This window comes from Miniopterus natalensis, chromosome 3, assembly GCF_054644295.1.
Source record: "Miniopterus natalensis isolate mMinNat1 chromosome 3, mMinNat1.hap1, whole genome shotgun sequence".
Classification (NCBI taxonomy): Eukaryota; Metazoa; Chordata; class Mammalia; order Chiroptera; family Miniopteridae; genus Miniopterus; species Miniopterus natalensis.
In genome coordinates, this window is record NC_142083.1 from 84,085,128 (window position 1) to 84,097,894 (window position 12,767).

The 12,767-nt window shown below is 42.2% G+C and overlaps 1 protein-coding gene and 1 long non-coding RNA gene across 5 annotated transcripts in view; one reads left to right on the plus strand and one right to left on the minus strand.

Annotated features, from left to right (window-relative positions):
- MRTFB (myocardin related transcription factor B) overlaps positions 1–12,767 on the minus strand; it is a 262,401-nt gene that overhangs the window by 15,917 nt on the left and 233,717 nt on the right. For all 4 annotated transcript variants that reach the window (XM_087815647.1, XM_087815648.1, XM_016196221.2 and 1 more), the window contains 4 exons: positions 10,554–10,801; positions 5,566–5,698; positions 3,825–4,868; positions 2,183–2,320 (listed from right to left, as the gene is read on the minus strand). In XM_087815647.1, the coding sequence (XP_087671773.1) occupies positions 2,183–2,320; positions 3,825–4,868; positions 5,566–5,698; positions 10,554–10,801 (1,563 nt within the window). The remainder of the gene's footprint in view (positions 1–2,182; positions 2,321–3,824; positions 4,869–5,565; positions 5,699–10,553; positions 10,802–12,767) is intronic.
- LOC148093544 (uncharacterized) lies at positions 725–4,434 on the plus strand. The gene is made up of 2 exons (XR_015714270.1): positions 725–2,135; positions 4,365–4,434. It is a non-coding gene; the product is annotated as an uncharacterized LOC148093544 (long non-coding RNA).

Below are 12,767 nucleotides of genomic sequence, written 5' to 3' on the forward strand. Positions count from 1 at the left end.
GCACTTCCTAGGTGTGGTTTCCCTTGCGAATGAAGCTGAATTTTTTCTGTTCCTCACTAAGGTGATCGCATCTACTCTCCTTGCTTTACTGTTCACAGTGCATCTAATGATCCCCAAGCCAACCTCTCTCTTCTAGCCTTGTTTCCAAGTTTGTAAACCACATTTACAAACGTACATTTGGGACATTTCAAATGTAATATCTTCCAAACTAAACTTTTCCCTTTCTTCCCTTCACCCCCAGTCTCTGAGGGAAAGTAATTCCTGGTTTTGCCTTCATGTTCTTTTAAACTTCAGTAAATTTTAAACCAGTCTACTGTCTCCTCCCCTCAGAGCTCATACTCCTTAGAAATGGCTCTTGGATCAGGCCTCTGTTCTGTGCTGTCCTAATCCAGGTCCTCACTATCTAACACTGGATTCCTGCCAGAGCCACTTTGCTGTGCCCCCACCTATCAACCCTCCACCACAAGTACAGTCTTGGCACGCGCCTGACAGCTCCGCCACACTGACCAGCTTCTCTTGTCTTGAGGGTAAAAGTTAACCTTTGGCTGGTGTGCAAACCTTCTTACTACCTGACTGGCCCTTTTCCATCCTACCCAAAAGGTTACACGTGCTGTGGACACACTCAGGTTTCCAGTTGCTTGAAAACCTCCAAATCCTGGCAAGGCCCTATTTAGAATCTGCCCCTTCTGAGAAGCGGTCTCTGCTCCGTCAGGCAGAGGTGAGATTTGTTCCTGTGGGACTACAAAGTTCTGTTTAGCCCCCAGTGAGAGCCAAAGGCTTCAGGACTTTTTACAAATGTATGGCCAGACTACTGATATTGTAACGGTATTTCACAGAACTGGTTTGCTCATAAAAATATTTAATATACTTTATGCCACTAACATCCCGAGAGAGAAAAACATATCCTCTGTGTTTTTATTATAAATATACATAAACATTTCTTAAACGTGCAAGTATGTGTGTGTGAGCGTTTATATTCCTCCAAACAGTATGTTGTCTCCGGGGTGATGAGTTCTATAAATATATCCCTCTTTTAAAAGGTTGAATACCCTAATATTTGGTAAAAAAAAAATTCTTCCTTTAAGTTGGAAATAATGATTCCTAATTCTAGTGTTTTGAGAGTCAGTGAATAAGTCCTTATTTATCCTGTCCAGATGTTTTTCTCTTTCCCCCTAAAACAGACAACTGTCTCAACATTTGAACATTCGCTAAGCTTATTACTGCACTAAAATGTTACTTTGAGCCCAAACTAAGTAATATGCAACTAGAACTTACGCATTTCTCATAGGAGAGTCCAAAAGAGAGCATGTGTGTTAATGTCTTTCTCACCTGAGAGGTGGTTTCTGTCTGTCCCTCAAGCTGTCTCAGCCCAGACAGCTTATGGAGCATATTCTACAGGTCCATCTAGTTATCCAGGTCCCTTTATGTAGAAGATGGAAACTCTGGGACAAAGACTAATTCTCAAGGTTTGTAACAGTAAGTCCTACTTTTGAGGCCTTAGGATTTTCCTGGCAAGGATATGTGCACACAGCTCCACCTACTGGATGGTGGGAATTCTGGTAACTTTTGGGATTATTTAACATCAGAACTTTTGGGTGGAACTCGTATAGAGGACACTGAGCCCTAGATCAATACCAGAATTTTAAAGATGAGGAAAGTGACACTAAGAGAAAGAGAACTGTGCACAAGGCCCACCACATAGGTGAACCAGAATGATAGCCAGACCCAGGCCTTCTGGTTCTCAGTCCGCGAGATGGCAAACTCAAAATAAAGAAGGATCTTAGTCAAGAGACACATTTCAGGAAGCACCTTTTTCATTTTCAAATATCTCTTCCCAGAGAACAGCACTTTTTTTGCCCTACAATAAATGGTTAATTTAAGAGTTTAGACCCTGGAAAAATTCTATATATGAAGAATGAAAAAATACCTTTGAAACTTTTACTTAGAAGAGGAGTTTAACTGTTAACATGATCTATCTTTTAGCAATAAAGAACTCTTTCTCTTTCCCAAATAACTGGATAATCTGTAGCCAAATGGCATCTGACCTGAGCCTTCCGGGGTAGGAGATGGATTGTGGAAAGAACCAAGGGAGCTCCTGGAGGAGGCTGCTGTGAAGATGCCAAGTGGCCGAGCAGGTGAGGGACCAGTTAGCAATGCCTGTCACCCATTAGTGTTCACCAACCTTTCTGATTTGCTGTGGCTGACCGAGCACGTGCGGTGTGAACATGCCTGGTTGCTGAGATCCAGGCTGGGCCAAGCCCGACGACAAGGTGGTAGTTGCTATCTGAGGCTGAGTCTGGACGCTTGCTTGTGGGGGAGTCTAGGAGGAAAAAAAAAAATTGTCACAGTCAAAGTCAGAATCAAGAGCCATTTGATTCTGGTCATTTGGGGATCATATCTGGAATAAGGTAAAATGTTCAGATACACACTTCAACTCATAGGCATCTAAATTTGAGCCTTAACAATTCTAAACCATAGAGTTAAAAAGATCAGTTATTTTCATGCTCTTATTCCTTAAGTGATTAAGGTGTTCATTTAAAACTGTGGAAATAAGAACCTGTAGCAGCTCTACACTTAATAGGTCAGGTGTTACAATAATTTTACTAGCAGCAAGGAAATCTGTGATGCTAAGAGTCTAAATCCCTGCGTTTAAGCTGCAATGAGTCCACTCTCTGGGGACAGTCAGCCATGTGCCGGCACACACAAGCCCAGCATGAAATGCAGTTCTCCTAGGTCAACTCCCGTGGAAGATTTGGACAGAAAAAGTTTAGAAAAGCTACATTAAAGAGAATTTCCATTTCACAGTCTAAAGATTAAACATGGGAATTAGGATTTTTGCAAATGCCAAAGGCCTGTGGGTCATGCCTCCTAGGCCAGGGTATACTCTGCTCAGGATGTCTGGGTAGTCAAGGCTGAGGAGCACTGCCTATGGCCCACATTGTGCTAAAACCTATGGAAGTCACGTTACATAAAAACAACTTAAAGTCAGTGCAAAGGTTATGGGGCATAAAGGAAATTCCACCAGTAGCAACTCAACATCTTTACTCCTAACCTCTGGTCACCTTTTCCTTAGTGTGTGCATCTTTGCATGTATAATGCCTTTCAGGGATGACATACAGGAGGCAGAACATAAGAGTGGACATGAGAGTAAGAGCTCTGGGGTCAGAAGGCCGAGGTTTAAACACTAGTTCTGTCCTCAGGCAACTTGCTAAGCCTTCAAGGGCCTCAGTTTCCTTATCTAGAAATGGGCTTCATCACCTGGGTCTTTCGGGAAGGGAGGGTTAAAGGAAGTGAGCCATGTAAAGTGCCTGATGCTGTAGCGTGTGCATAGAGTACTTGGTGATAGGAGCTATTATCATCATAATGTCAGGGGTGTAAAAGGTGCCCTGGCTCAGTGGCATTGGCTCGAGCACTGAAGGGTCACAGGTTCGATTCCCGGTAAAGGGCACGTACCTGGGTTACAGCCCCCCCCATTGGGGCTTGTGCGGGAGGCAACCAATCAATGTGTCTCTCACATCCCTCTCTCCCTCCCCTTCATCCCTTTTCTCCCTCCCACTCTCTCTAAAAATCAATGGGAAAAATACTCTGAGGTGAGGATTAACCAAAAAAAAAAAAAAGTAACAAATAGAAAAGCACCCCATTTTTTACTACATAAAAACAGTGCTGATGGCTCAAATTTTTAAATCCCCCCCCCCCCGCAACAGTTTTCTGCCACTGTGAAACCTGATTTGGATGCATTTATGAAAAAGCTCAGGTGTCTGTTACTAGCAGTGTCCATTCCAAGCAGGCTGCAAGGCAAAGTAGTTAGAAGACACACTTCACACCTGGAGTTTGAGGCTGCCTACAGGGAGCTGCACGGAGGTGACACTGGAGCCCTGGATAGATACGGGGAGCAGCAGCTGAGCAGTTTGCGTGGTCAGCAAAGCCTGCGGCTGAGCGACAACAGCAGGCGGTGGCTGTCCCTGGGAACTCACGTAAAACTGCGAGACAATGCTTGGCTGCTCTGCCTGGGCCACAGGGACCTCTTGCTTGATCACTACAGCCTTTTTGGCAACAAGCGTCTGGCCACCCGCAGAAAGAGGCTGGCCCACAGAGTGGCTGGCCCCTGGTACAGGCTGCCTGGGGCTGGAGCAGTCAGTGAGCGAGGTCTCATCTTTGATGGAGGATCCCCCGCTGCCCTGCTTCTGCTCTGCCTGACTGACAGAATTAGCTGGGGCACTGGGCTGGGGGTCCAGTGGTCGCCGCTGCTGTTGCTGCTGCCCTCGTTTTTCCACCTCCAGTTGCATTTTCAGAACTTCCACGAGCTTCTGCTCTTGTTCCAGTTTCCTTTTCAGCTCTTCGATCTGCTTCTCTTTTTCCTGAAGCTTGCGATCCTTCTCAGCTGCATCCAGTTCCAGTGAGGACAGAGTGCTGCTGGTGGGACTTAGGCTGTCTTCGTTACTGGTCACTCTCAAAGGAGATGAGCATAAGAACTGGGACGGAGACATCATGGTCATGATCTCGGTGAAAGTGTCGGCCATGTTTGTGTCCTCGGTGCTGAGACTGGACTGTTCGGAGGGAGACGGCGAGATAGGCAGAGGTGAATTAACATTTTCCACGTGGGCCACATTGCTGGTTCCAGCAGATGGCAATTCTGGCTTGACAGTGGAGCCCGGGCTCGTCACACAGTTATGCAGTGTGGTGACTGGCACTGCCATGGTGACTTCTGGGTTACTGGTGACAACGGCAGATGTCGACACCGCTGTGATGCCATCAGCAGCACCACTGCTGTTCATTTCCTGGTAAGGTTTCAGGCGCTCGATAAGGTTCGGTTTGGTGCCCGACACTGGAAGACCCCTTAACTTCAGTTCTGTCTTCAGTTCTGATACCTGGAAGTACAAACAAATCAACTCTCTTCATGTGGCATTATAGCTTTCTAACAAGTCTACAGGACACCTCTGTGACCAGGAAAAGTGCCTCCATCTGCCAGACAACTCCATATTACCGCATAGCTGAAAGTGGGAGTTTTTCTTTTTAGCACACAGAAACACACACACTACAGACCTGAAGAAGTTGAAAGGCAGTAATAATAAAGCAAGGGTTTTTAGAGGGTAATTCCTCTGTTATATCAAAGAAAAGATTTACTACCAGAAAGGATACCAGCTACATTTACTGAGTAATTACTATGTGCCAGACACTGTTGGAAGTGCTTTATTCTTTCAGTTAATCTTAACATGAGGTGCAGGTATTATTATTCCCATTTTAAAGACGAGGAGATAGAGGCAGAGAGAGGTTGAATCGCTTTTCCCAAACTTGGTAATGAGCAGGGAAGAAAACAATCTGCCTCTGGAGTCAGAACAGGTATGGTGCCACAACACAGTATATGCTCAATAAATGAGAGTTATTACTGATTGTAATAACATTATAAAGTAAACTTAATGGACGTAAAAGGAAAGTACCTCTATCAGAATTATCATATTGTTGGTAAAGTTGAATGTCTACTGAAAACCACCTGCTAGACAAATCTAACAAGTCATTTACACCTCCGTGTCACTGATGGGTGAATAGACTACTTGGAATGATTACCTTTAAGTCGTCCAAGCTGGAAGGCAGAGGCCCTGGTTTCCTCACAGGAATGGACGTGTTCTGTCTTGGTGTATTAGGTGTGGTACTGTTCAAAGCTGAATTCCCACTGTTGTTATTTTTGTCATTGAGTGGCCTTCAGAAGAAAAAGAGAATTAGTTTTTAATAAAATAATTTCTGCATTTGACATCGCATGTGCTAAAAATTTGACTATTAACTTAGGAGGAGAAAAATACCACGGTTATGATCTAGAAGACTCAATATGGTAAAGATGTCAATCAAATCAGGTCCCAATAAAAATCCCTGCAGCTTTTGCTTGCTTGCATGCTTTGTAGAGATTTAGAAAGTGACTCTAAGCTTTATATGGACATGCAAAGGACCAAGAATGGCCATGCCATCCCTGAAGCAGCAAAGCAAAGTTGGGAGAGCCATACCACCAGATACCAGCACTTATTACAAAGCCAGTGGTTCAGATGGTGTGGTGCTGGTGCAAGGACAGAACAGACATATAGAGAGACCAGAGAATGAGAAACAGACCCCCACATACATTGGCCTTATCACAAAGGTGACACACCACTGCAGTCCCATCAGATAGTATTGGGCCACACTGGATATTCACACAGGAAAAAAACAGCACTCTTGATTGACCACTACACCTCACATCATCCCCCAAAACCTAAATGTGAATTTTGAAAACAATAAAGCTTTTATGAGAAAACTAGTATAATATCTTCGTGACCTTTGGATAGGAAAGATTTCTTCAATAGGACACACAAAATACTAACGAAAAGGGACACCTTTAAAAGGGTGAAAAGTTAAGCCATTGGAGAAATACTTATGTTTTTCTTACAAAGACCTCATATCTACAATATACAAAGAATCTTGCAAATCAGTAAGATAAGACAGAAAACCCAATGGGAAAATCTTGAATAAGCATATCACAAGAAAGTATATCTAAATGGTCAATAAACATGTCAACAAGGCCTTAACCTCAACAGGTATGAGGAAAATGTAAATGAAAAGCACAAGAGAACAGCATGGCACGCCCAGACAGACACTGCTATACCAACACTGCTGATACCAACTACTCAGAACAGCCAGGACTCTCCCATACACAGCTGGCAGAACTGTGCACTGGTACAACCACACTGGAGAACTGTTTCATAGTATCTCCTAAACAAAACCCCACTCCTCTTCTCTGACTCAACAATTCTACTCCTACACAGACACCTGACAAAGACATGTATTTGTCAGGCAAAAGATGTAGGCTATCTATTATGGCATTTTTCATAATAGCTCCAATTGGAAGCCACCCAGTTGTCCATCAAGAGTATGATGGGTGGATAAATTGCAGAATACTAGACAGCAATAAAAATGAACTGCTATTTCCACCAATGAAGATGCATCTCACAAACATAATGTTGAGCAAAAGCAGCCAAACATACGTGTACTATAGGGTTGCACTTATACAATGTTCAAAACAGGCAACAGTAATCTATGGGCTAGAAGTCAGGATAGTCACCGAAAGAGGGACTGATAATGTTCTATTTCTTCCTTTCTTTTTAAATTTTGATTTACTGATCTTAGAGATGGAGAGGGAGTGAGGGAGAAGGAAACAATGACTTGCTGTTCCACCCCTCTATGCATTCATTAGTTGATTCTTGTATATGCCTTGACTGGGATCGAACCCACAACCTTGGCGTATTGGGATGATGCCCCAACCAACCGAGCCAGGGCTAGTGATAATGTTCCATTTCTTGATTTAGGTGGTTACAGGGGGATGCTTACTTTGGTGTCAATTTTCACTTATGATTTATGGAATTCTCTGTAAGTTATACTTCATTTTAAAAAACTTTATTTAAAAATGTTGGTTAATCAGTTGTCAAGTTCCAAAATTAGGTGCTTTTGAACTCATTTCCTTAAATGCCTGTCCACATCAAACCAAGGTCCCCTAACTTCTTTCAACTGTGATATTCCTGCCAACAATGGCATTTCCTTTTCTGGTGGCTGACACCTATTAAAGAAGGGTGACATGGTGGCTGACATTGTACAGTCAACTCCACTGCAGCCCAAGGCTTTACTATCATAGAAGCCCTGGTACTGACGCCAACGAGACTCTGAATTCCACCTTCTGAAATGGGTCTGAGGTGACGTGGTGTATGGGGCGAGGCCCACAGTTGGATGAGCTTTCTCAAGGGAGTTTTAGGAAGCCTGTGCTTGAAGCCAGTTCTGGCCTTGTCAACAGCTAACTCTTTATGTTCGAGTCTTTTCAAATTTTGTCGAAGTATTTGAAGTATTGATGAAATGACAAATATTTCTGTTATTCTCCTTTCTAAAAATTCAACTCTTAAATCTTATTTTTGAATTATGAAAACATTTTATTCAAATCAGTTTCTCAATCTTATATTTAATATTGTTTCCACAAGGAGCCTTTTTAGAAACTTTTTTCCTAATTGCTCTCCCTGTGAAGTTTTAATTCCATAGATATACTGCATATTTATGTATTTTATCTATGTGCTGTATTAAATAAAAAGTGTAAGATTCCCCTCAACCAACTTGTGCGCCCTTGTGAATGAGATCGTCTCCTTGAGAATGCATAATTTCAATGAATTATTCCATTCATGCTCTCTTTGGTTGAGATCCTACAATACTCTTGGTTACTATGATGAAGAGTTCAGTGTTTAATTCAACCTTTAAAATAACAGAAATAAATTATCTATTTTTTCCCCAAAACAGGAGGAAAAAAGTGGGGTTTGGAGGGCTGACGGATGTGATCACTGTGTTGGTGAGAAACCTGAAGTTGAGAGAGATGATGTGACCTTCTAGGACCTTTCAGCCAGTGTGTGGCCACACCGGGACTATAGCCCTGTGTCTTCAGGCTCTTGGTCCTTCCATGGTACCAAAGGTGCGTCATCAAGAAAATTCCACTACTGTGGGCGCTACAGGACTTCAATAGTTTCTTGTAATGGAGTTTTGGTAAAAATAAAGTGTGTTAAAAGCACCTCTACTTTTAGGACCTGGAAGTTAAGCAGAACTGGTGTTCCGTCTTTGTGTGGTGAAATAATACTCAAAAATGAGTGGTCCTTCCTCCTCCTGGTCCCTGGATCTTTTTGTGTGATATTTTCCGTGGGCAGGTTGGCTTGGTCACTTCAGCAGTGGGAATGTTTGAGGACGGGGAAACTGAAGTCTTGATGGAAAGAGTTCAGAAACCCCACTCCTCAGATGTATTCTTTCCATCTACAAAGCCGGCCCCATGTAGCCAGTTTCTTTCATTTCAGGAAAGGCTTTCATAGAGCAAAAAAAGTCCTTTTATGGGGTTTCAGTTGAACAGTTTCCTCATCTGGGAGTGGGGTCACTAATATCAATCCTCATAGACTAACTGTGCGGATGATGATGATGTAAGTGCTGAGCACACTTCTTGGGGTATCGGAAGCACACACATGTGAGCTATCGCTGCTGTTCTTGTCACGGTGCCCAAGGCTGGTGGTGGCAGTGGGGATGCCTCCCTCGGACCTGGACAAAGCTGCAAAGCAGTGCAGTTTGTCTCTGATGCTCTTTCAGCTCTCTTGGCCTTCCTGGTCCCCTGCCAACGTCGACAGCTGTCTGAAGCCTGCTTGCTCTTAAAATAACACGCTACCAGATTCTTCCCTCCTTCATCTCTGTGCCCTGATGTTGCAGATTTAAGTGCTTCACAGTAAGGGCTGAATGACTAATTGGTCTAACCTTCCTTGACATATTTGGTTCTTGAAAGAAAACAGTGAACTGATAATCATTAGCATATGAGGAGATCTTTCTTACACAGAAGCTTCTTAGAGGGTCTTAACTGTTTTCTCCTCCTAGAAAACAGGGGCTCCCCATGGAGGAATGCTTAACATGCATGCAGAAAACAAGTACAGTGTCTACGGACCATGTGATTATACATCGAGGGGTTTGATCACAGAGAATGATTTTTCCTTGTATGAGATTTGATCATTTCTAGATTTTCTTTTCTCAAGGTAATGTAAATATCCCTTTCTCCTAAAAAGTGAACAAAATGAAGAACAGGGGCTTTGCATCTTTACCTGTTTCCCAGAAAAAAAACATTGAGGATGTATAACTAGAAGTTTTCTTTTATTACATAATTAAAATAAGCTATGGATGCCTTGCTATGGATTCAATTGCAGAAACTATCAGAACTCACCCCCACTCTCCCTCCCAATTGGGCTCAAACTTTGGAAACATATTTCTTCTCCACAGTTGTTGGTCACAAAGGCCTTTTATTCACCGTCTTTTGGAACATCTAGCCTGTTTCTTCCTTTCTACTATCAGTGCCCTTTCATCTTCTTGCATCTACTTTACTGCAAAATTTCTAACTTGTTTTCCGATTTCCAGACTCCCCTTCAGTTCTGGGGTCAAACGATTCTATCCTGCGAGATTAGATAGTCGGCCCAACTTCAGATTCCTCCGGACATTGGCTCTACTCAACTCTGTCCTCCAGTTTTCTTAAAAACTAATCATATTCATTACTCACCAGGCCACAATTAAACAGGCATTGCACTCCGTACCTCCACTCGCATCATTCCTGTGCTTGGAGGGCCCTTCCCAAGTTTCAGGTTCTTTCCCACAAACATATCTTGCCCTTTTCATAAAACTTCCTTTGACCACTGCAGGCTTTATGGTCACCTTTTTTTTTTTTTTAAAACTGTTCATACCATGTCTTATACTTCTTATGCTTTTCTCACAGCACTTAATACTAGGCAAATCTTTCTTGGATGAGTAATTGTGAAAAGTCACTTCTAACTTGAAAATTCAGAACCAACTTTGGGGACAAAAACCAAACAGCATGAAGGCTACTCTCACTATGTTCACTTTAGACACTGTCGAGAAGCTTTGATGGCAACAAAATGAAAATGGTCATTAAGCACAAATAAATCACAACATCCAACCTTCAGAAACTAATGGGTCCTCATAAAAAACCCACAGTGAAATCCACTTTAGCCCCCAGCCCGTACTTGAGTGGTGCAGGCAGGATGGTCTGGTAGTTGTAGTGCTGCTGCTGTTGGCTCAGGATCTGTAGCTGCAGGAACAGCTGCTGCTGCTGGAGCAGGCGGGCGTAGTTGGAGTCCAGCTGCGGCTCGCTCTTCTCACCTTTCTGGTCTGGTGGAATGTACTGGTGGTACTTCAACTTCTTTACCCGTGGTTTGGGGTCTTTGCATTTTTTGCTACGGTGCTTGTCATTCGGATTCTTGGGATGGCTTTGCTATTTGTGAGAAAAAGGGAATAAGAACATTTTAAGAGACACCACTGTGTACAATCTATTTTCCTGTGCCCCAGTGATTTGAAATGAAAAAGCATCACAGCTCTGGAACTAGTAGAGCCACTTTGGAAAGCAATGTACTAGATACTTAGTCCCTTGACCAAGAAATCCTGCTCCTAAGAACTCATTTCTCCTGCTGCCTTGTTTCCTCAGACTACGGGCAAGATGCTCAACTTAGCATCATCCATTCAAATTCAACAACATTCACTCTGAGTCTTCTGTGTAGACACACTGCCAAGTGCTTACATATATTATCTCCTAGTGAAAAACAGTTCATACATTAAATATACAAATATAGAAAAAAGATTAAGTATATAATTCACTAGAACTATGTAATATTTTAAAGTAAAAAATTAATGGAGACTATGCAAAAACAGAAAAATGCTTATAATGAGAATAAAGCAGAATAAAAGGCTACGTATTTCTATGAAAAGTATACACACAAAAAATACTGAGCAATGTGAATATGAGTTAAAAAATTTTTTTTCAAAAATATATTTTTATTTTGAAAATGGGGTGTGAGACTCATTCTTATGATTAAGACTCAGATGACTCTTTCCTGAGGTTCTTTCTCTTCCATTTATAAGTTATCAGATCACTTTCTACTTTTTTAGTGTTCATATTATAACTTCATCTGAAGATATATATCCATAAAACAAGGTATAAAAAATTAATTCCTAAGCTTCCTTAGGTAAATACTCAATAAGAAGGCCTTGAGAAGTAATACATTAAATATAGTTATTGGTGTGCTCGTTATATATGTTCATATTCAAAGAATTAGGAAATTAAAAAAAAATAATAAAATAAAAATCACCATATTCTACAGACCAGAAATCATCACTATTAATACTTATTTTTTACCTGCAGATATCCACATGGCAACTCCCTCACCTCCCTTAGATCTCTGCCCAAGCACACTATTTGAAATAGAAACGTCTCCCTTTGTTTGCCTAGCAGCCCAGTCCTCACTTTATCTTCATGGCCGGCCCCTCTGTTTTGCTCTGTTTACTTCCCACTTCTAATCCAGGTGGGGTGCTCTGTGATGTTTCCTTCACAGAGGATGTTTGCTTTACTGATGCTCGTTGCCTGGCACATAGAAGGTGCGAGATAGTAGCTCCTGAATAAGTTAATGATGAATGTGTATGCAATTAGAAGTCACTTGAATGATCAGGGACTTAAAACACATGACACTGTCAGAAAATATCCTTGCCTGCTAAAAATCCTCCTGTAATCTCACAATATTAATTCACTGTCATCTGCTTCTGTTGTTATCAATAATATATTTTATTTCTAGTCTTTTCAAATAGCTTAACAATGAATGGGGTCTGGGTTCCAGAGGTGTGGCTCTAACTGTTATGTAATGGTAAAACACTGACCCGGCTGCAATCAGGAAAGGACCTGCTGACAGGGGAGGGCCCACAAACACAAGAACCAGTGTTCTGCAGACCAAATCTGCTATTACCTATTAGCTGGCACAAGTCTATTCTCTCAGGAAGTAAGGATGGGAAACAGCTTTCCTCATAGAAAAAGTCAAACAATTGTGTGGTCTGTTTCCTAATACATACCGTCCTTTCTTCCACTGGCAGAGTCCTAGGGTTCCCTCCCCAACCTCTGAATCTCACATTCTTAAACAAAGCCTCCTGCCCTAGAACCAAGGCCCTCTTTAAAGACAGACACCAGCGAAGCGCAGAACTTCGAAGATTAGGAGAGGCAGAGAACAAATTTTCAGTATCTGCAAGGAGATGGTTGGCATACAAACGCTTTGTGCCATTAGTGGTACAGGCCTGGGGATGTGGGAAGTGGAGGTAAGAGCTGATTTTATTGAAATAGTTGCCACTTGGCACCCTCTGGAACTTCTGGCTTCAATACTAAACAAAGAAAGAAGGTGAAATATGCTGCCAGATGCCCT